This window comes from Herpailurus yagouaroundi, unplaced genomic scaffold, assembly GCF_014898765.1.
Source record: "Herpailurus yagouaroundi ecotype Mexico unplaced genomic scaffold, PumYag 205, whole genome shotgun sequence".
Lineage (NCBI taxonomy): Eukaryota > Metazoa > Chordata > Mammalia > Carnivora > Felidae > Herpailurus > Herpailurus yagouaroundi.
The window spans coordinates 3,547,503-3,572,209 of NW_024412436.1; the positions used below are offsets into that span (position 1 = coordinate 3,547,503).

At 39.7% G+C, this 24,707-nt stretch overlaps 1 protein-coding gene across 2 annotated transcripts in view; it reads left to right on the plus strand.

Moving 5' to 3' along the window:
- Nucleotides 1-24,707, plus strand: part of F5 (coagulation factor V) — a 75,690-nt gene that overhangs the window by 15,065 nt on the left and 35,918 nt on the right. For both annotated transcript variants that reach the window (XM_040451722.1, XM_040451724.1), the window contains exons 4-7: nucleotides 16,144-16,356; nucleotides 17,815-17,958; nucleotides 20,431-20,652; nucleotides 22,397-22,562. In XM_040451722.1, coding sequence (XP_040307656.1) covers nucleotides 16,144-16,356; nucleotides 17,815-17,958; nucleotides 20,431-20,652; nucleotides 22,397-22,562 — 745 coding nt within the window. The remainder of the gene's footprint in view (nucleotides 1-16,143; nucleotides 16,357-17,814; nucleotides 17,959-20,430; nucleotides 20,653-22,396; nucleotides 22,563-24,707) is intronic.

Sequence of the window (24,707 nt, forward strand, 5' to 3'; positions counted from 1 at the left end):
AGGAAGGAAGGAAGGAAGGAAGGAAGGAAGGAAGGAAGGAAGGAAGGAAGGAAGGAAGGAAGGAAAGGGAAGGAAGGAAGGAAGGAAGGAAGGAAGGCAGGCAGGCAGGCATTTTCCACCAGAGGTTTGCATCTAGTGTTGCCAAATTCTCCATATGAAAACTTAGTCTTAGGGTTTTTCCAAAACATTCCAATACTTGACATAATGTAGGCAATGATATTTTTCCCTTTTCATCTGAGTATTTTGGCCTTATACAGATCCTTCTTTGGGTATATGGTAAATACCCGAACAACTGTAATGGCTGATACAACAATTCTCATAAGTCTCAGAAATGTGGACTCCCCTTCAAAAGACACATCCTGTGCTGTGGAACCAGGTTCCTTAAAGAACTTCAGCATTCTAATTTGCCCATTACCTAAATTATAGCTTCTAAAGAAGGTTCTACGGGGTACCTGACTGGCTCAGTTGGTTAAGTTTCTGACTTCAGCTCAGGTCATGATCTTGCCGTCCATGGGTTCAGGCCCCACGTGGGGCTCTGTGCTGACAGCTCGGAGCCTGGAGCCTGCTTCAGTTTCTGTGTCTCCCTCTCTCTCTGCCCCTCCCCTGCTGGTGCTCTGTTTCTGTCTCTCTCTTAAATAAATAAACATGAAAAAATTTTTCAAAAAAAGAAGATTCTGAGTGTTCAGATACACACTGAAGCATTTGCTAAGTTTATTAAATGGAGAGGAAAAGAGCTGTTCTAAAAATAAATAAGTAACAAGGGAGGATCTCAAGAATGAGCACCCTATTGGGTGACCAAAACAGGTCTTCTCGGATCTTCACTTTCCCAAAGCTTGTAGGCAGCATTTTACATTAAAAAAAAAAAAAAAAAAAAAAAACCAAGGGCCTTTGGCAAATAATTGGTTCATCGTGACAAGAGTAAACAAATTGCAATACTGACTATGAACTGAGCTGGCAGTGAACAGACTTAAGTAAATATAAAACAAAGGGCTACCCTTGTGTAAAGAATTTATTCTCGCAAGAAGCTGAAGAAGGACTTTTTGTGCTCTAGCACAATAGTCCTTCCTGTCCATTTCTCCCCTCTTCTGTTAAGAGATTAGGCTTTTATTTTGATGACAAAGTCAAAATCAGATTCATCAAAAAATGCATTTCATAAATGTTTCCTTTAAGTAGCTGTTATTACTTCATACCTCATATTAGGTAGGTTGTGAAATCAAAGATACACCATGCCTGGTTTATTTTAGGCTAAAGGTAAAATAAAATACTTGGAAGTGAAAAGAACAAAAACCACAATAAAATCATGCCCCAATTATCTCATTATCTCAGTCCTCAGTGTAATTGGAGAAGCTATGCCCATGTACAACTTTGTTCACTATTTATTTTAAGATGCTCATAATTCACCTTTTTTTTTTTTAATTTTTTTTCAACGTTTTTTTAATTTATTTTTGGGACAGAGAGAGACAGAGCATGAACGGGGGAGGGGCAGAGAGAGAGGGAGACACAGAATCGGAAACAGGCTCCAGGCTCTGAGCCATCAGCCCAGAGCCCGACGCGGGGCTCGAACTCACGGACCGCGAGATCATGACCTGGCTGAAGTCGGACGCTTAACCGACTGCGCCACCTAGGCGCCCCCATAATTCACCTTTTAAGTAGTATAGCAAACTTAATTAAAGCCATTCATTCAATTATTTGAAATGTGTCTTACATGTAACTTCATATTCCTATTCCTTTCACACGAATATGAAGTTCTCAATGATTTGCTTTGGTCACTAGACAGACACTTAAAAATCATCGGTTAAAATAAAGCAGGATACGAAACCGTGACCATTTAAAAATAAATTTGATATCATTAGAGAATCAGTCTCATTGCCATATCTAGTATGTGTTAAAGCCTTTTAGGTGATTCTTAGATATTTATATTGCTTGATTGTAATTACAGATGCACAATGTGAACACTGTGGCTTCTCCACTGAAGTGGCCCTAGAAGAAATCTAGAGGTGAAACCCACCACAGCTGAGACATCAGCATGTACCCTACTGGGCTGTGGGTAGACTTCAGGGTCTTACCTCTTTATATTTGTGTCCAGGAACCTAGCACAGAGCCTCCCCCGTGCTCTGAAATTTACTAATTTTGCTGGTGATTGTGATCAACAGCCCAGTCTTATTACCAGTTTTTACCACTTTAGAGTAGATATGTCACCACCTCTAATCTTTCTCACATGTGTTAAGGTGAACACTTAAGATACAGCTAATCGGAGGTAAGACACAAAGGAAAGAGGCTGTATCCATTGCAACGTGGCTGAGAACGAAAAAGCCAACATCGTGAAGTGTAGTGCTGTAGCATTGGTTAGGCGGCAGGCATTTTACATACAGTTTTTAGTTCTCATAACCCACCAAAGATGATAATATTATTACTAGAGAAAGGATTATATTTTACGAATGGGAAACGTGAGGCCCAAAGGCAGGTCAAGAAACTCCCAAAGTCACCCAGTCAACAAGTGATACAGTCAAGAAATTTCAATTCTGGCCTCAAAACTCACATACTTTCTTTCACAATCTATCATCAATTATATAATCTCACAAATACTTAATTAAAAATTATGATGAATATTATATGTATTTATGAATACTTTTAGAAATATAAATATATATATTCCATTTATATATCATATACACTTCATATGATATATATATGTATATGTATGTATATGTGTATACGTATGTATATGTGTATATGTATGTGTGTGTGTGTGTGTGTATATATATATATATATATATATATATATATATATATATATCAGAGATCAGAGAATGAGTAAACTGACATTTAGGCTGATGTCTGAAGGTTGAGCATGCATTTATCCAGAAAGAGAGAGAGAGAGAGAGAGATGAAGAACTTTAATAGTTATCTCTCACCCTACAAAGAATATCACATTTGTCCTCTTGAGAGCTTATGAAGGCAATGGAAAGAATGCCACTTTCTACTATAGGAATTTCCTGTGATGTTTTAACAGCTGGAACAGTGGAAGCATCATGTCCAGAAACATAAATTGGCTTCTTCTGAGGCCAAGAGGCATGAAGCATTGAATAAGGGCCCTCAGGCTTGATTCCCAATAGTTCTAGTCACTAACTTGCCATGCCAGTTCCAGTCAATAGACAAGGTTTGATCTGAGAGGGCAACTCTCCTTATCAGACCTGTTTGTTCTTTTCTACCAAAGCTATTTTGTAACTTTCCAGAGATAATACTTCCTGTTTATTAGCAGAGACTTCTCATAAACTCTTTTTTTTTTTCTTTTTGATTTAGACTGAAATAATAGTACTACTCTCAGGAAATTATTCAAGCTTTTAACATTTCTCAACTCCTAATAATTTTAATATTCAGATCCTTTTTATCATCAGAGTGAAAGTTCAGCCTAGAGTAAATATTGCTTATCGGCGTCAAACTATCTTTGAGGAGAAGAAAAGATACAACAGAATGCCACGTTAAGCTTTTCACTAGCACGAGGGTCACAATTCAGATGCCTGTAGAAGTCAGGAGGCTAATTCAATGAAAAAAAAAAAATGTGTCCTTTAGGGACTGGGGATCACAGAGCCACTGCCCTATCTAAAGGGGGTAACCAGGTATCAGGTCAGGCAAATTCCTGGATACAGGAATTTGGTTCACTGTCGTGAAATGTCCATGCTTTAGTTGTTGCTGTTGTTTAAGAGAAGAGAGCAATCCAGATTCTTATATGATATCTACATAGTGTTAATGTTGGCATTTAATTTGTTTTAATGCCATGCAATCCTAACAAAACACCTGTGAGCTAAGACTCGCTAGCTTTGGTTCTAGCCCACAGGACCTTATATCTTAAGAGTTCCATAAACACTCAGTGAGCACCTTCTCCACGCCAGGCACTGTGAAAGGCACCAGACGTGCTAACACAAATACAATCCAGCAGCTGCCTTTGAGTTGCTTACATTCTGGTGACCGAATATGCACGATACAACTAGTTGTTATCTAGTCGGAGAAAATGAAATTAATCATGCAATGCCACACACATTTAATTATAAATTATAATGAGTGACGTAAAAGAAAAAATCTGTAACACAATTAGAGATCAGGAGTAAGCTTACATATAAAGGATGAGCACGCATTTGTCAAAAGGAAGAAAGAGAAGAACACTCTTGGCAGAGGGAGTAGTATCTGCAAAGACCCTGAGGTAGGGTGGAAAGGCTTGTCTGGGGAACTAAAAGGCGGCCCAAGAGAGTGATATGTAGTAAGCAAGGGGAAAAGTCACACACGATGAGAATGGGAGAGAGAAGTAGGGGTAGGTCATATAGGGACTTGCGTTCCATGTTAAGAATTTTGTGAAAGTAGAAGCTATTATCGGGATTTCAAGCAAGAACATGGCAAAGTAAGATCTGGAGTTTTGAGGGATCATTCTGGATACAGGTTGGGAAATGGATTGGGAGGGTACTCTTATGCCAGAATCCCAGTTAATAGGCTAATTCTGGAGTCGATAGCTTTAGCCTGGGGTGATGGCAGTAAAGATACAGAGAAGAGTGCAAACCTGGGATATATTTTGGAGGCAGTAGGTTGCTGTGGGAGTACAAAATGCACACAGCTTAGAGGTATGGAGGGAGATTACCCTGGATAGGTAGACTGGGAAAACTCACGGATGACTTCAGCTGCCATGGTAACACACTTGGACTTTTCCCTATGAGTAAGACAACACTTAGAAGTTTTCCAGAATGAGTGAACACAGTTGGATTTGTGTTGCGTGAACAGTAACTTGATTCGGTTTCCTGTCTTTGGTGAAGACTTTGAGGTCCAGCTGTGACTGGTTTTCTCTTCCGTGTACCACCAGCTGAATCCCCAGCATTAAACTGTCAGCTTCTGAGAGCGTTAAAATCCATCTTTGTTTCCCATCTGTAAGACTGATATCATGACTATAATATTATCTCGTTTGGTTCTTTTCTCTCCCATGCATATAAAGATGATGCTCTGCCCTATGGAGATACGTAAGTAAATCTGGATACACCTACTCAACTCTTCTACATTATGGCTTCTATGCTCAGAACCTTATGTTGTACAGTAATGCATGTTGCTGCTGTGCCTGGATGCCTCACTGATGATGGATGCATGTGCCTATTTCCCACTCCCATCTGGGGAGCCCCAAAATATGCCGATGCCTTGCAAGCTCACATGAGTGTTTGTGAGTAGAATAGATTTTCCTGATGATGGGCAGTTAAACAAGGGTAGCCGACATGGCTGCAATGTAAAATATTCTATGTAGAAATTTAACATCTCACACCTGGGCTTTTGGAAAAGAGCTATCAGATTTACCCTTTTGTTTAGCAACTAGACAGGCAGACAAAATGTATGAAACAGCAGTTTTCAGACATCGAACAACAGACAACACAAGAGAATCCTCCATGAGAGAAGAATAACAAATGAAGTGGGCCCTAGGAGTATTCAAGCTCCCTGCCTTGAGTGAGTTTCCAGGGCATAGCACAAAGAGGATGAATGGTCTCATGGTGAGCTCAACAGTCTCTTGGAGTTAAGGAAACGGAGACTTTCGGTAGGCCAAAGTGGCTGGAACTTGTGATTTATAGGGCAGAATCCTGAAGAGGATGGTATAGACACAAAGAGAGTTCTTGAGAATCTACACAGCGGTCCTGTCAAGTCTTCAACTAAATACTGATCTGCACATGCATGTGAGGAAAGTATTGAAGGTAAGGAAAATACCACCAGACAGAAACAGCCAGAACACTCCCTGGACCACACACATAAACATAGTTTATGTCCCCATCATCAAAAGTGGGAAGACCGCCTAATTAATGGGCACTGGGGAGAGTAGAATGATCAGAAGGCACAGGAGTTGGATAACATTAGTCTAGGCTGCAGACTGCTCTGGAGGTGACAAGCATAAAACTCAATATTAGTTACAGGAATGCAATAAGATCCAGCAACCAACATGTAAAACTCACAAGGTTAATAAAAACTAACAAGCATTAAAAGAAGCAGGAAAAATACGACCCATAACCAAAAAATACTTAATCAAAAGAAACAGATCCAGAGAGAAAGAAATAATAGAACTTGCAGGCAAAGACATTAAGACAGGCTATTATAAATATTCTCCATATGCTCCAGAGCATGATGAGAAGAGTGACAGAAGATATAAAAACACGTAAGTGGAAACTTTACAGACGAATACAAGAGCCGAAATGGGAAGTACACTGAGATTAACAGCACTGTAGAAGAAAATATTAGAAAATATTATATATAGAAATAAAAACTATCCAAATGAATCATGAAGACAGAAAAGACTGAGCAAAATGAACAGAGCATCACTAAGCTATGGGACAATATCAAGAGACATCACATATATGTAATTGGAATCCTAGAATGGGGAGAAACAGAAGAAATATTTAAAGAAATAATGGATAAAAAATTCCCATATGTAATGAAACTATAAGCTTACAAAGGCCTGACAAAACCAAGAAGAAGAAACATGAAGAAAACCACTCCAAAGCACATCATAATCAAGTTGCTAAAGACCTGTGATAAACAGAAAATGTTGGTTGGTCCAATGGTAGTGGGTTATCAAGCTTATTAACATTAGTGTCACTGAAGTTGGTATACAACCCCCCACTAATAAATTTGACTAGCTTTGAAAAAGAATGAGAGAAAATGTTACAAGCACTGAAAAAAACAAAACCCCAGAAACAAAAATGACAGTAGACATCATTAGAAACAATGCAAGCCGGAAGACAATTAGAGATCTCTTTAAAGTACTGGTGTGGGGTAGGAGAGGGCCATTTGCCCACTTAGTATTCCATACCAAGCAAAAATACTCTTTTAAAACAAACAAAATAAAGACTGTCTTAGGCACGGAAAGAAGAAATAATTTCTCACTAGCAGACCAGAAAAACATGGTAAAGAAAGTCTTTTAATCAGAAAAAAAATCATGTTAAAAGGATATTTGGATCCACAAGAAGCAATAAAATCTCCAGAAATGGGTAAATATAGAGAAAATTCTTCCCCATCTTAAATCTCTTGAAAAGATCATCAATTACCTAAACTTTAAAGCAAAAATAATAACAATTTATTGTGGGGTATATTATAAATGCAGAAGTAAAATTTATGTACAATACAAAATAGCACAGAGGCTGGGAGGGAGGAAATGAAAATATACTGTTGCAAATTACTTTTTTTAAACAAAAGCATTAATTTTATTTATATTTTTTAATTCATTTATTTTTTAATTTACATCCAAGTTAGGTAGCATATAGTGCAACAATGATTTCAGGAGTAGATTCCTCCTTAATGCCCCTTACCCATTTAGCCCAACCCCCTCCTACAACCCCTCCAGTAACCCTATTTGTTTTCCATATTTAAAAGTAATGTTTTGTGCCCCTCCTTGTTTTTATATTATTTTTGTTTCCCTTCCCTTGTGTTCATCTGTTTTGTATCTTAAAGTCCTCATATGAGTGAAGTCATATGATATGTGTCTTTCTCTGACTAATTTCGCTTAGCATAATACCCTCTAGTTCCATCCATGTAGTTGCAAATGGCAAGATTTTGTTCTTTTTGATTGCCAAGTAATACTCCGTTATATATATATATATATATATATATATATATATATATGTGTGTGTGTGTGTATATATATATGTATGTGTATATATATACACACACACACACACACACATATACATACACACACACACACATACATACATACATACCACATCTTCTTTATCCATTCATCCATCGATGGACATTTGGGCTCTTTCCATACTTTGGCTATTGTTGATAGTGCTGCTCTACACATTGGGGTGCATGTGCCCCTTTGAAACAGCACACCTGTATCCCTTGGATAAATACCTAGTAGTGCAATTGATGGGTTGTAGGGTGGTTCTATTTTTAATTTTTTGAGGAACCTCCATACTGTTTTCCAGAGTGGCTGCACCAGTTTGCATTCCCACCAGCAGTGCAAAAGGGTTCCTCTTTCTCCACATCCTTGCCAACATCTGTTGTTGCCTGAGTTGTTAATGTTAGCCGTTCTGACAGGTGTGAGGTGGTATCTCCTGAAGTTTTGATTTGTATTTCCCTGATGATGAGTGATGTTGAGCATTTTTTCATGTGTTGGTTGGCCATCTGGATATCTTCTTTGGAGAAGTGTCTATTCATGTCTTTTGCCCATTTCTTCACTGGATTATTTGTTTTTTGGGTGTTGAGTTCTTTATAGCTTTGATACTAACCCTTTATCTGATATGTCATTTGCAAATATCTTCTCCCATTCTGTTGGTTGCCTTTTAGTCTTGCTGATTGTTCCCTTTGCTGTGCAGAAGCTTTTTATTTTGATGACGTCTCAATAGTTCATTTTTGTTTTTGTTTCCCTTGCCTCCAGAGATGTGTTGAGTAGGAAGTTGCTGTGGCCAAGGTCAAAGAGATTTTTGCCTGCTTTCTACTCGAGGATTTGATGACTTCCTGCCTTATGTTTAGGTCTTTCATCCATTTTGAGTTTATTTTTGTGTATGGTGTAAGAAAGTGGTCCAGAATAATTTTTCTGCATGTTGCTGTCAAGTTTTCCCAGCACCACTTGCTGAAGAGACTGTCTTTATTGCACTGGATATTCTTTCCTGCTTTGCCCAAGATTAGTTGGCCATACATTTGTGGGTCCATTTCTGTGTTCTCTATTCTATTCCATTGATCTGAGTGTCTGTTCTTGTGCCAGTACCATACTGTCTTGATGATTACAGCTTTGTAATACAGCTGTAAGTCTGGGATTGTGATGCCTCCAGCGTATGGTTTTCTTTTTCAACATTGCTTTGGCTATTCGGGGTATTTTCTGGTTCCATACAAATTTTTGGATTATTTGTTCTAGCTCTGTGAAGAATGCTGGTGTTATTTTGAGAGGTATTGCATTGAATATGTAGATTGCTTTGGGTAGTGTTGACATTTTAACAATATTTGTTCTTCCTATCCAGGAGCATGGAATATTTTTCCATGTTTTTGTGTCTTCTTCCATTTCTTTGATAAGCTTTATATAGTTTTCAGCGTATAGATTTTTCACCTCTTTGGTTAGATTTATTCCTAGGTATTTTATAGTTTGTGTTGCAAATGTAAATGGGATCAATTCCTTGATTTCTCTTTCTGTTACTTCATTATTGGTGTATAGGAATGCAACCGATTTCTGTGCAGTAATTTTCTATCCTGCGACTTTGCTGAATTCATGGATCAGTTCTAGCAGTTTTTTGGTGGAATCTTTTCGGTTTTCCATATAGAGTATTGTGTCATCTGTGAAGAGTGAAAGTTTGACCTCCTCCTGGATAACTTGGATGCCTTTTATTCCTTTGTGTTGTCTGATTGGTGAGGCCAAGACTCCCAATACTGTGTTGAATAACAGTGGTGAGGGTGGACATCCCTGTCTTTTTCCTGACCTTAGGGGAAAAGCTCTCAGGTTTTCCCCATTGAGGATGATATTAGCGTTGGGTCTTTCATATATGGCTTTTATGATCCTTCTGTCCCTACTTTCTTGAGGGTTTTTATCAAGGAAGGATGCTGTATTTTGTCAAATGCTTTCTCTGCATCTATTGAGAGGATCGTGTAGTTCTTGTCCTTTCTTTTATTGATGTGATGTATCACATTGATTGTTTTGCGGATATTGAACCAGCCCTGCGTCCCAGGTATAATCCCACTTGGTCGTGGTGAACAATTTTTTTAATGTATTTTTGGATCCGGTTGGCTAATATCTTGTTGAGGATAATTGCATCTATGTTCATCAGGGAAATTAGTCTATAGTTCTCCTTTTTAGTGGGGTCTTTGTCTGGTTTTGGAATCAAGGTAATGCTGGCTTCATAGAAGGAGTTTGGAAGTTTTCCTTCCATTTCTATTTTTTGGAACAGCTTCAAGAGAATAGGTGTTACCTCTTCTTTAAATGTTTGGTAGAATTCCCCTGGAAAGCCATCCGGCACTGGCCAGATGTTTTTTGGGAGACTTTTGATTACTAATTCGATTTCTTTACTGGTTATGGGTCTGTTCAAATTTTCTATTTCTTCCCGTTTCAGTTTTGGTAGTGTATATGTTTCTAGGAATTTTTTCATTTCTTCCAGATTTCCCATTTTATTGGCGTATAATTGCTCATAATATTCTGTTATTATTGTTTTTATTTCTGCAGTGTTGGTTGTGATCTCTCCTCTTTCGTTCTTGATTTTACTTATTTGGGTCTTTTCCTTTTTTTTTTTTTAAATCAAACTGGCTAGTGGTTTATCAATGTTAATTTTTTCAAAGAACCAGCTACTAGTTTCATCGATCTGTTCTACTGGGGTTTTTTTGTTTCTTTCTTTCTTTCAATAGCATTGATTTCTGCTCTATTCTTTATTATTTCCTGTCTTCTGCTGGTTTTGGGTTTATTTGCTGTTCTTTTTCCTGCCCTTTAAGGTGTAAGGTTACATTGTGTATCTGAGACCTTTCTTCCTTCTTTAGGAAGGCCTGGATTGCTATATACTTCCTCTTATGACCACCTTTACTGTGTCCCAGAGGTTTGGGGCTGTGGTGTTATCATTTTCATTGGCTTCCTTGTACTTTTTAATTTCCTCTTTAACTTCTTGGTGAGCCCATTTATTCTTGAGTAGGATGGTCTTTGGTCTCCAAGTATTTGTTATCTTTCCACATTTTTTCTTGTGGCTGATTTCAAGTTTCATAGTGTTGTGCTCTGAAAATATGCAGGGTATGATCTTGATCTTTTTGTACTTGTTGAGGGCTGATCTGTATCCCAGTATGTGATCTATTCTGGAGAACGTTGTAGGTGCACTGGAGAAGAATGTGTATTTCACTGCTTTAGGATGAAATGTTCTGAATGTATCTGTTAAGTCCATCCGGTCCAGTGTGTCATTCAAAGCCATTGTTTCCTTGTTGATTTTCTGATTAGATGATCTGTCCATTGCTGTGAGTGGGGTGTTGAAGTCCCCTACTGTTATGGTATTATTATCAATGAGTTTGTGATTAATTGATTTATATATTTGGGTGCTCTCACATTTGGAGCATAAACATTTACAGTTGTTAGGTCTTGTTGGTGGATAGACCCCTTAATTATGATATAATGCCCTTCTTCATCTCTTGTTACAGTCTTTATTTTAACGTCTAGATTGTCTGATATAACTACTCTTTCTTTTGGTGACCATTAGCATGATAGATGGTTCTCCATCCCCTTACTTTCAATCTGAAGGTGTCTTGAGGTCTAAAGTGGGTCTCTTGTAACAGCATATAGATGGGTCTTGTTTTCTTATCCATTATGTTACCCTATGTCCTTTTATTGGAGCATTTAGTCCTTTGACGTTTAGAGTGAGATATGAATGTATTGTCATTATGTTGCCTATAGAGTTGGAGTTCTGGTGATATTCTCTGGTCCTTTCTAGTCTTTGCTGCTTTTTTTTTGTTTTTGTTTTTGTTTTTGTTTTTGTTGTCTTTTCTCCCTTCAGAGATTTCCCCTCAAAATTTCTTGCAGGGCTGGTTTAGTGGTCATGAACTTTTTAAAATTTTTTTTGTCTGGGAAACTTTTTATCTCTCCTCACTTGAATGACAGCCTTGCTGGATAATGAATTCTTGGCTGCATATTTTTCTGACTCAGCGCATTGAATATATCCTGCTACTCCTTTCTGGCCTGCCAGGTTTCTGTGGATTGATCTTCTGCAAACCTCATCTGTGTTCCCTTATAGGTTAAGGACTTTTATTCCCTTACTGCTTTCATGATTCTTTCTTTGCTTAAGTATTTTGTGAATTTGACTATGATGTGCCTTGTCGATGGTCGGTTTTTGTTGAATCTAATGGGAGTCCTCTTTGCTTCTTAGATTTTGATGTCTGTGTCTTTCCCCAGTTAGGAGAGTTTTCCGCTATGATTTGCTCACATAAAATTTCTACCCCTTTTTGTCTCTCTTCATCTTCTGGGACCCCTATGATTCTGATGTTGTTCCTTTTTAATGAGTCACTGATTTCTCTAATTCTTAAATTGTGCTCTTTTGCCTTAGTCTCCCTCTTTTTTTCTGCTTCATTGTTCTCCATAAGTTTGTCCTCTGTATCGCTGATTCACTGCTCTGCTTCAACCATTTTTGCCACCGTAGCCTCTGTTTGAGATTGCAGCTCAGTTATAGCATTTTTTTTATTTCATCCTGACTTGCTTTTACTTCTTTTATCTCTGCAGAAAGGGATTCTAATTTATTTTCAACCCCAGCTAGTATTCTTATTATCGTGATTCTAAATTCTGATTCAGACATCTTGTTTGTATCTGTGTTGATTAAGTCCCTGGCTGTCATTTCTTCCTGTTCTTTCTTTTGGTGTGAATTCCTTTGTTTCATCATTTTGAAGGAAGAAAAGGAATTAACAAAGTAAAACAAATTTAATTAAAAACAACACAAAAAAATCAAATAAAGAATGCTAGATCCTAGGTGTGTTTTGGTCTGGTTGTTGAAAGGAGCTTGGTAGATTAGAGAAAAAAGGTGAAGAAAAAAAAGGAAAAAAAGAAGAAAACGTTTGAAATTTTGAAAAAAATGAATACAGTGAAATAGAATAAAATGAAATGATAGAAATAAAATAGAATTTAAAAAATTTACAAAAAGGTAAAAAATATAGTAGAAAAATTAAGGAAAAATCTTTTTAATAAATATGGAAAATAAAAATAAATATCTTCTCTTTATTCAAGAATAAGAAAAAAAAATTGAATAGATGGATCAGCGAACAGACTGAAGTATGATTGAAATTACATCGGTTTCCCCTGGAAGTCAAACTATCAAGTACTTTATAGTCTGTAAACTAGGCAGGCAGAGAGGTCCTCAAGAGCACGGTTGGCCCAGTTGGGTGGGGCTTAGTGTAATGACTCTGTTCTCCACTAGATGACGCTGATTAGCTTTCTGGGGTGGATTGTTGTGGCTCACGTAGGCAGGTATGTGCATGTGTGGGAGGGGTGAAAATGGCGTCACCCAGCTACCTAGTCTGTGCTCTCCCTTACCGGCAATCAAGCACCCCTCCTTTGTCTCAGGCTTCTGTCCACTCCCAGCTTTTACACTGTTCATGACCAAGCCATCAGCCTGCCAGGCAGCACCTCCCTCCTGAGTTTTATCTCAGATGTGGTGCTGTTTCCCAACCCCTCACTTCTGTGGGACCGTGACTTTGACCTGCTCAGACCTTCTAGGGGAGGGTCTCATTGAGCAATGGCCTGGTGGCTGCCTGCCTCCAGGAACGTTCATGGGACCGTGTTGCTGCTGATGCCCAGAGACTGCAGCTCAGTGCCAGCCTCCCTCCCCCCAGAAAAAGTTCATGTGATTGTGTAGCAGCAGCTTTTCAAGGATTATGGAAAATCACAACACACATCTGGCACCAGGCTTCACCTTTAACAACCTTGTTCTAGCACCAGCGAATGTGGTTGTTCTCTGGGGTCCGCTGGGACCTTTGCCTGTGGGTTGGCCACATAGCCTCTACCAGGTATCCTTCCTGCAGGGGAACCGCCTCTCTCCCATGTGGCCTGAGGACCCCTTGGACCTCACTCTCTGCTCCCAGGGATTTGCCCTACCCACCAGAGCACCACCAGGTATCGAGCTACAGAGTTTCAGACTTTGTGCTCCTCCTGTTTGTAGAGTCTTAATAGAATTTAAACCCTCTCTCCCTTTTTTTGTTCAGTCCTTTGCGTACTCTTCCTTTTCTCTCCAGCTGCTTTCTGGGGGGGGGGGGGGGGGGGGGGGGGGGCCTCCCCCCCCCCCCCCCCCGCCCCCCCCGACCCTCCCCCCCGTCTCCATCCTCTCTCCACAAGCAAAAACAGCCTCCTACCCTCTCTGGCTTCTCTCTCCCCCAGTTCCCCTCTCTGTGCCATGTACCTGCAGAGTTCTGTGGTTCAGGTTGTGCAGATTGTTGTGTTAATCCTCAAATCCGTTTTCTAGGTGTGCAGGTTGGTTTACTGTTGATCTGGCTGTATTTCCTGGATGAGAGGCGCACAAAAACTTCCATGCTGTTCCGCCATCTTGGCCCCTCCCTATATTGCAAATTTCTTATAAGTGAAACGATACCATATTTTCTGATGGTAGACTGCAGTGTTAAAGTTGTATCTTGTAAACTGAAGGGCACCACTAAGAAAACAGCGAAGTTAATAAAATAAGTGGAGATAAAAATAAACTATAAGAAAATACTCAAGCCAAAAGAAAGCAAGAAAGATAAGGAATAAAGACATGATGGATAAATAGAAAACAAGAGCAAGATCATAGACTTCCACTCAACCATATCAATAATTACATTATAAGCAAATGGGCAGAACACTACAACTAAGACAAATTGTAAGGCTGGGTAAAAAGAAACACCCTACTATGTGCTGAATTTAAGAAATCCACTTTAAAGACAAAGACAGGACAAAGTAACAGATGGAAAAAGATCTACCATACTAACACTAACAAACACAAGGGGGTGTATAATGTATTTTTCCATTTGTATGTCCTTATGGGAAAGAAAACTATAATGACAGAAAGCAGAGCAGTAGCTGCTGGGCCCAGAGGGTAAGGGAAGGTGCTGACTGGAAATGGCACAAGGAACCTCCTTGAGATAGAACTATTCTGTACCTTGATTGTGGAGGTAGCTCTACAACTATATACATTTGTCAAAATTCAGCAAATGTTCTACTTAAAATTGGTGTATTTGATTGTATGCAATTTATACTTCAATAAAGATGATAAAAGGCAGAAAAAGAGAAAGGAAGGGAGAGAAGGAGGAATAAAGAGATGAAAAGGAACAAGGAAAGAGAATGGAAGGGAAGAAATCAATCCTTTGTTTTAAAAAAGCACAGTCACTTCCGTAAGAATAGTTTGCACTGGCCCTTTACCCCATCACGTAAAATGTCTTAGTCCTTTTTCCTGATCCTAATTGTCTGCCAATGTCTACACTCTGATGATCTCCCTTCCGCCTCAAATTTGTCAAGCTGCTGCACTGAACACGAGAAATTCTGGCACCAGATAGTGATAGTGAAACTTTCACCTAATTGAACGCGGCACACCTCAGGCACTTGGCTCTCTACGATACTGACCTCTACCCTTCCTGACCTCCTTTGCTTCATCTCTGGCCACATCTTCCTTTTGTTGTTGAATGACCTGCCCAAGCCTTTGCCCCTGTTTTCATCTTCAGAATCCTAGCTCCCTCTCTTCAATAAGGAAGACCCATTTCTACATCCCCCACCAGTCCGGAAAGCCAAGTACGTACATAAGCCAAGTACGTATGTTAGCAGTCGGTCTTCAGGTACACAAAAGACGGGAGTAAAACATCTGAACTTCAGAAGGTAGACACATTTCATACTCGCAAGGGCAGCTAGACTGCACAGAGGAGCTGGACTCGGAGGCTCTGGGGAAAGTGAGACTGATCAGTTGGTGGAAGCGTGATACAGCGATCAGACAGGGCTGAGGGTGGCAGAGGTTGGGAAGAAGATACGAAATACAGAACACAAAACAATATGGAAACAGCTCTGGGTATACTCCCATCCCATGCTAATAGGAAGTTAAATGGAAGATGTCTTGTCAAGCACCACAGAGAAAATAGAAATAGAACTCATTCTCTTGGGGCACCTGGGTGGCTCAGTCGGTTAAATGTCCAACTTCGGCTCAGGTCATGATCTCATGGTCCATGAGTTTGAGCCCCGCGTCGGGCTCTGTGCTGACAGCTCAGAGCCTGGAGCCTGCTTCCGATTCTGTGTCTCCCTCTCTCTCTCTGCCCCTCCCCTGCTCATGCTCTGTCTCTCTCTCAAAAATAAATAAAACATTTAAAAAAAATTTTTTTTAAAGAAATAGAACCCATTCTTATATTCTGAGATGATTTACCAATCAAGGGTGATTCAGCTCTCTGATTTTATTTAAGTAATAATCATTTAGGTACCCTGTAAAATTAACTTCTTAAACTTTAACAAAAATATACTCGTAGCATTTTTTATTCACCTCAGATCACTATGGATACAAAACTCTTACAACTGCGTAAACACAGAAGTGGGTATATGTGAATCTTTCCAACTAATGAAGGTCCACTGTGGAAAGGTATATACATCTCTGTAGAGATCAGAGGTTCCCCCATATTTGAAGATGAAAAAGTAGTCCTCAGAAACTGTCCAGATGTTTTCACACTTTTCTTCTCCAGGTGCATCTTACTCTGACCACACATTCCCTGTGGAAAAGCTGGATGATGCTATAGCTCCAGGCCAGGAATATACCTATGTGTGGAATATCAGTGAGGACAGCGGGCCCACGCACAATGACCCTCCGTGCCTCACACACACCTATTACTCCTATGAAAATTTGGTACAGGACTTCAACTCCGGGCTTATTGGACCTCTCCTTATTTGTAAGAAAGGTAAGGAAAAATCAGCAACAACTAAGATGTTGAAAGGATAAGAAGTGCTCTCATGGAATGAGGCTCGAGAGAATTTTGGTAACTTTTTGTAAATCAGGCAGAGGGAGAAGGGGGTGGGACGCCAGCTCTTTGCGTGACATTGGTTATCTGAGGGTTTGGAATCTTCGTGTTTCCCCTAATCCTTCCTTCATCTCAGTGCTGGGAGACTCTCCCAAGTAAACCTCTGTCTGAGAGCATGTTCCAATGCCCTGCCTGTGTGACCCTAACACTTACCTCAAGGCCAAGTCTCTTTGAAAGTGTAAAGCAGCCTATATGTTGCTGAGAGTACTTGGAAAGAACTTAGACTAACGTACCTGAGGTTTAGGTTGGTATTTGGTTTACAAACACACAAAACACCAGCTTCCTGTCTTATAAACAAGCTGAACACTTTGGGTGGCAGGTTTCAAACATATTCAGTTGACTTTATAACAAAACTTCATCGGCTGGGCTTAGGAGCAAGCATGAATTTTCATTTTACACCCCCAAAGGATTCAGCCCATCTTCCATTAAAACAACAAACTACCACAGCGAACTGCACTGTGGGAAATAATATGATTGATTCAGCGTCTGTCTATACATACAGGCATACCGCATATACATACCTTCCTAATTCATTTGTTCACTGCACAAACAAATGTTTTCACTGCCTGCCTATCAAAGACACCGTGATGGCTCTGACAAAAGATATTTCAAACTTATAAAAACCTCTTCTTTTATTTAACTCTCAGCTGCGTTTCCTCCTCACATGAGAATGGATTAATCTTTTTTTTTTTTATTTAAAAAAATTTTTTTTTCAACGTTTATTTATTTTTGGGACAGAGAGAGACAGAGCATGAACGGGGGAGGGGCAGAGAGAGAGGGAGACACAGAATCGGAAACAGGCTCCAGGCTCTGAGCCATCAGCCCAGAGCCTGACGCGGGGCTCGAACTCCCGGACCACGAGATCGTGACCTGGCTGAAGTCGGACGCTTAACTGACTGCGCCACCCAGGCGCCCCGAGAATGGATTAATCTTGACCTGCTGTCTCACTACACGTCCAGGCAAGATGGCTATATTAAACTTGAAACGTCCTTGGCCAACTGAGCTAAAATACCTATTTATGGGCCTTTTGATACTGGAGGAAATAAACGCTTTTCCTGAAGCCTTGACAGTCCCAAATGTTTTTTCTCTGTGCCAGATCAAATTTGCCATTAAGTCCCCATTCCTCAAGGCTCTGAGGTATCCAAGAAAATACTTAAGGTGGACACCAGAATTTTAATAGGCTTCTAGGCATTATTACTTGCTAAAGATGCTATTTTTTAAAATAAGAATTTCTTAAAGCTATTATGATTGCTTGCCTTAGATTTTTTTCCTATGTAGGAATACCTCACGAGAGTCTTGTGTCTAGGATGCTTAAAAAGCGTGTCTTTTCTTTCACAGGCACCCTGACTGAGGATGGGATTCAGAAGATGTTTGACAAACAACATGTGCTGATGTTTGCTGTGTTTGATGAAAGCAAGAGCTGGAGCCAGTCATCGTCTTTAATGTACACGGTCAATGGTTACGTGAACGGGACAATGCCAGGTAACCCGCGGGCCGCACGCTACCCGGCCACAGCAACACCATTAGCACCTTTGATCCCGCTGTTTTCCTTAAAGCCCCACGGAAGGTGACCATACTCATATTCGCTGTTTTTCAACTCCTAATCAGAAAGATAACATAATCGAATTCAGTGGTTCTCCAGATTCTAACATCCTTTTCTTTCTTTCTTTCTTTTTTTTTTTTTTTTTTACAACAAATACAACAAACAATTGGAAGCTACCTAGGAGGAAGAGTGTGCAGCCTTATTATATGTAAGGTTCTGGGCAGGCGTCACCTTGGCCTGTGCCTCCAGGAAGACCTCCAAGATATTAGCTCAGTCTCCTTCAGTGAGTTCTGTGGTCCCTGCTGCGTGGTGACCATGCCTTCTTCCACAAAGGAAGCCTTGCAAAACAGAAATTCAAGGTCAATCCCTGGCAGGAAGGGTCAGCAGAAAGAATACAAGGAATACACGCACAGTGAAGGTTGATAGATTAGGAGAAGGACCCCACATACAAAACGACCACTGGCATTTCACAAGGTGATGGATGAGGAATCGTCAATGGCAATGTAGGAGGTTTTCTCTTTCCATCTGTATGGAGGTTCTTGTGGAAAAGCAAAATCATAGCCACTATTAAGAGAAAGAAAAACAACAAAACTGATTCCCATCCAGACTTCTTCCACCCTTCCAATAGAAATGACTTGGAACCAAAGATCCTGAGGAAAAAGAAGGGAAAATGAGAATATTATTTTATTAAAGAAGTCCATACTTCTCAGAGGTCATTTTCTGTGTCTGAAAATCACAAGTGGCTTTGCTTACTAAAAACGAAACTTGTCAAACTTGCCCAGAGTGGAGGTCTGGATATTGCTTTTAAATTGCATTCTGTTTCATTTGACTCTGTCTTCCCAGAGTTTGTTTGTTGTTCCCAGAGTTTGTTGTTACAAACATACTCCGATGACTCTGGTTTCTCCATTCAGAGTTCCAAAACTTAGTTAATTGCCCTCTATCTTAGGAGGTCTGCGTTCAAGCCTTGCTCACTTCTCTAGCTTAGTGTGGCCCTTGGAAATCCATTGTCATTGTAAATGTGCCTATTTACAAAAATGGATCAACCATTTATCCTGGTGCAGAGGGGTGTGGAGAAATTTTCTTTTTTTACATATAAAGTAGCATTTCCAGTGCTATAATCCTTAGAGAGGAGTGGTCAAGGAGACATTGTATCTGTGTCCCGGAACAGTGAATCATTTGTGTAAATATATAGAAGTCAAACAAAAGCAAGCTACATGCAAAAAAAATTAGTAATTCGCTCAGGGCATCGAGTTTATGAATTTATAGTAAAAAAAAGAGAGAGTATTTGGGCTTAGGAGAGGCAAGATAGGGGGTCATTAGTAGAAACTGAGAAAAGTTAATGCTGTGCAATTGTCTTTTGGAGCATGGTAAATTAAATATATGATAAATTCTAATACAGATGTTATCAAATGCTTAATTCAGCATACGCATTTTTTATGGGGTAAATAAATACTTCCATCAAAGCCTCCTACCTTCTAGCTTCTTGCTTGCAGCTTCTAGCTTCTTGTTCTCATCCATGATACTAGGAATTCTTGCCTGGTTACAATGGTCTCCTAAAAAATACAAGCCCCTCAGTCTCTCTGCAGGTAAGGGACTGATTCTCAGCTCCATAATGTCACATCTGGTAATTATGGATCTGAAATTTAAACCCCAAGTCAAGGATGGAAGGAGGCTTAGAATCTCCCACAGAGAAAATTAGCATGTTCCCAGTCACCGTGAGCACAAAGAAGGAGCCAAACTCAGCTTTTATTCTCAGTTTTCATTACTTCATCCATTAAATGCTCCTAGTGGCCTACTGCATTAAGGAGAGCCTATATCCCACAGAGGAATTCATTGCCTTGTCACTTAAACAATCAACAAGTGGTTAAAGAAGTGATTAAAAATTTCTTAAAGCATCGTCACATCTCTCCCTTAGGCAGAGCTTCGACCTCTATCCAGTTGAGAAGTTTAGGCCCCTGAACTCAGCCTTATTGGAGGCTCTGGTGCCTCCCTCCAATTGAGCCCAGATTGATTCTAGAGTGACCAGCTGCCCAGGCTTTCTCAGGGCTTTCCCAGTTTTAACACTAAAAGTCCTGCATTCTGGGAAACTCCTCAGGCCCAGGTGAACCAGGGTGGTTGGTGACCTACTTTCCCTCCCTGGCCTCATCTCTTAGAAATCCTTGTGTTTCTGAACTAACTTTCCTCATCTGTGGGCTCTATTCTTACCTCTACGTACCACTTAAGTTGTGACCACTTGCTTGCCCGTCACTCAGATGTCTGCTTTGCTGGGGCAGGAACCACAACTGGAGTGTCTATACCCCTTGAAACAATGCCTGATGCATAGCAGGTGCTCAGTACATAGCTCATGAGTGGTTTTTTTTTTTATTACAAAGTGCTGACTGCCTGTTTCACTCCCCATCTCTCCCTCTCAGATATCACTGTTTGTGCCCATGACCACATTAGCTGGCATCTGATTGGAATGAGCTCTGGGCCAGAACTGTTCTCCATTCATTTCAACGGCCAGGTCTTGGAGCAGAATCATCATAAGATCTCAGCCATCACCCTTGTCAGTTCTACGTCCACTACCGCAAACATGACTGTGGGCCCAAAGGGAAAGTGGATCATATCTTCTCTCTTCCCAATTCATTTTCAAGGCAAGAAATTCTTCCAAAGTTTTGCTTGTGAACATGGGATCCTTTCTTCCCAGGCACTAACTCCCTCATTCTCCTTTGCCCTTTCAAGCCACCCACACCCCAGACATATATGCTTAGTCCTGAGAACAGAATTTAGTTATTCTGCTCTTGGACTTAATATAACGCATGAGTTGGAGGAAGTGGGGAAATTGACAAAGGTTTTTTAAAATGAAGCAAAAACTAAAGAGGGCTCTACTTCCTCAAAAGGAAAAAGAAGGAAGGAAATAAACTCATACATGGAGATATTCTTCCTGGGGGTATTTAGTATGTAGCTAAAGAAAAAAAAAAACCTAGGTGCCAGAACAAATAAAACATCTGTAAGCACTATATAGAAGCACTAAGTTACAGAAAGTGCAGAAGATTTAACATGAAAAGATTATCTTTTATAACAAGATGAACACAAAGCCTGGGACAAGGAGGAGCCCAATGGATGTGTGTTTAATGGAAAAAACATAGAATTAAACCAGCTGAGCAGTGAGTTTAAAGACCATCAGTTGATTTGGGTGGGGAAACAAATCAGCCCAGGTTGTTATGTGGTATCATGTAAACAAAATAACTAATTGTTCTATTATTACACATTGTTGTTTTAAAACTGTTGGGGAAGAAGGGCGCCTGGGTGGCTCAGTTGGTTAAGCAGCCAACTTCAGCTCAGGTCATGATCTCGCAGTTCGTGAGTTTGAGCCCAGAGTCAGGTTCTTTGCTGACAGCTCAGAACCTGGAGCCTGCTACGGATTCTGTGTCTCCCTCTCTCTCTGCCCCTATCCTGCTCGTACTCTGTCTCTCTCTGTCTCTCAAAAGTAAATAAATGTTAAAAAAGCTGTTGGGAAGAAGGTCTATATAAACAGAGACTAAAATGTAAGTAAATGATATCGCTATAGAAAATTATTTTGGTACCAAAACAATGTATACAAAAGCCAGACGCGTAAGAAAGGGACCCTTTGATGGGGTCGTTTTGTTTCCTGTTCACACTGAGCAGTCAAAATTATATTTGAAATCATGAAATGTCATAATACCCCTAGAAGATAGAGTCCCAAATAATAAAAAACAACAAAACTAACATTATTAAGGTTAAGTGCTTTTTATATTAACTTATTTAATTTTTTTATAAATTTTTTTTTTAATTTTCAACGTTTATTTATTTTTGGGACAGAGAGAGACAGAGCATGAACGGGGGAGGGGCAGAGAGAGAGGGAGACACAGAATCGGAAACAGGCTCCAGGCTCTGAGCCATCAGCCCAGAGCCTGATGCGGGGCTCGAACTCACGGACCGTGAGATCGTGACCTGGCTGAAGTCGGGCGCTTAACCGACTGCGCCACCCAGGCGCCCCAAACTTATTTAATTTTTAACAACAATTTTATACAGCATGTACTATTATTATCATCTTCACTTTACAAATAAAGGGACAGATGACAGGGAAAATGGGAAATCAACAAGACCTAAGTCGTAAGATTTTAAGGATCTGGAAGTTACATTTTTTTTCCTCTAAAAGAAGCAAAGGAAATCTTTCCAGATTTCTTCCCTAACCCATCCTCTCTTTGCTTTTTATTCTTGCCCCTTTCTCTACTGTGCTAAAAGAACTATAGACCAAAACATTCAGAAGTTGCTTGAGCATTACTTTTACTGTTATTATTTAAAAGATTTACATTTTGACCAGCCTCAGTTTCTTCTCTCAAAATCTCTCCCTGCCCTTACATTCTAATTCAGCTGGGATGCAGGCTCATATAGACATTGCAAGCTGTGCAAAGAAAACCAGGAATCCTAAGAAACTAACTCGCGACCAGAGGCGGCACATTAAGAGGTGGGAATACTTCATTGCTGCAGAGGAAGTCATTTGGGACTATGCGCCGATAATACCAGCGAATATGGACAAGTGAGTTTTGGGGGGTCTTAACCACTGTGTAAAGAAAGGTCCCAGAGTCCTAAAGGCATGGCATGAACTGTCATGAACTGACATCTCTCAAGGGAATACATGTATTGGATTCAGGTCTTTTTGTACAAATCAACCTGGAATTACTCTAAACTCACCAAGGGAACTCAGCAGCGGCAGCGGTAGTGGCTAGTGACAGCAGCGATCACTTGTTGAACATCTTCTGTTAGTTTTACTTTAATGCTCCAGGTGAGACACAGCTTTTATTCTGTAGATTAGAAAGGCTGTCAGAAAGGGGGAGAAATTCAGAAGCGCAAGTAGCTCTCAAACGCTTGAAAAATCGTCTCACTCACCGTAAGAGAACTGCAGATTACACTTCACTGAGATACTGTCTTCCGCCTCTCAGACCCACAAGTGCAGATGATACAATCTGTTGGCAAGGCCGTGGGAGACGAGCACTAGCGCACATTGTTGGTGGAAGAGTACATTGGTACAGCCATTCTAGAGGATGATTTGGGAATACGCATCACAGTTACAAATGCATAGGCTCACAATTGTAAATGCATCGTGCCCTCTGACCCAGCAATCTTGCTCTGGGAACTTACTATATAGATATACTTGTTCACCTGTGAAATGGTGTACGTACTGGATATTTGCACTGTTGGTAGTAGCAAAAGTTTGGAAACCACCTAAAATGCCCTCCAATAGGAAATTAGTTTCATAAATTATGGCACGTCCGTATGATGGAATACTATGCCTCTGTTTTCAAAAGAGGTTGTAGTCACTCTCTCTATACTAATATAAAAGTTGTCCAAGATATATTTTTTAGATTAAGAAGTCAAGGGAGGAAAAAATGGCAGATTAGGAGGTCCCCCGATCGTATCCCTCCATAACAGTAGTAATTTGACAGCTGTCACAAACAAAAGTGCTTCTGTGAGAGCTTTGGAATCCAGGTAGGATTTGAGAAATTCCAGGATCTTCCCAGTGGAAGCCAAGACCAAGGAGAGATATTTTTAGAAGGCACCTCATGCTTAGGAGGTAGGTTTTCTGACAGTGCTCCCATCTACAAACTTGGAAACAGCCTTGTCCCATTTTGGACTCAGCCACAGTCCCACTTGGTCTTTGTCTTGACACGAGCACCATTTGCCAAGCAGTTGACAAAATTCAACATCTTTTCATGATAAAAACTCTCAACAAGTAAGCTATGGAAGGAATGTACCTCCACATAATAAACCCAAAGCTAACATCATACTCAAAGAAAGCTTTTTCTATAGGATCAGGAACTAGACAAGAGTGACTACTCTCACCATGTTTATTCAACATCTTACTAGAAATCCTACCCAGAGCAATCAGGCAAGAAAAAGAAATAAAAGACATCCAACTTGGTAAAGAAAAAGCAAAACTGTCTCTCTTTGCAGATGATAACTCTTAAGACTCCACCAGAAATCTATTAGAACTAATAAAAGTATGCAGTAAGTTGCATGATGTGAAATCAATGTATAAAAATAGGTTGCATTTATTAAACTAACAGCAATATATACAAAAAAGACATTAAGAAAATAATCCCATTTCAATAGAATTAAAAATAATAAAATGCTTAGGAATAAATTTACCCAAGGAGGTAAAAGATCTATACACCACAAACTGTAAGATACTGATGAAAGAAATTGAAGAAGAGACAATCAAATAGAAAGATGTTCTATGTTAATGGATAGGAAGAATTAATTTGTTAAAATATCCATATTAATCAAAGTGGTGTACAGATTCCATACAATCCCTATCAAAATTCCAAAGGCATTTTTCATAAAAATAGAAAAAAACAATCCTAAAATTTATATGGAACCACAAAGACCCTGAATAACCAAAACAATATTGTACTAGAAGACCAAAAGCTAGAGGCATCACACTCTTTATTTCAAATTGTATTATAAAGCTATACTAATCAAACAGTACAGACCAATGAAGCAGAAGAGAGGCCAGAAATAAACACAAGCATATATAATCAATGAATCTTTGACAAGGGCACTAAAATATACAATGGGGACAAGATAGTCTCTTTAATAAATAATGTTGGAAAAACCGGATAGCCACATGCAAAAGAATGAAATTGGACCCTTAGCTTATAGGATACACAAAATTAACTCAACA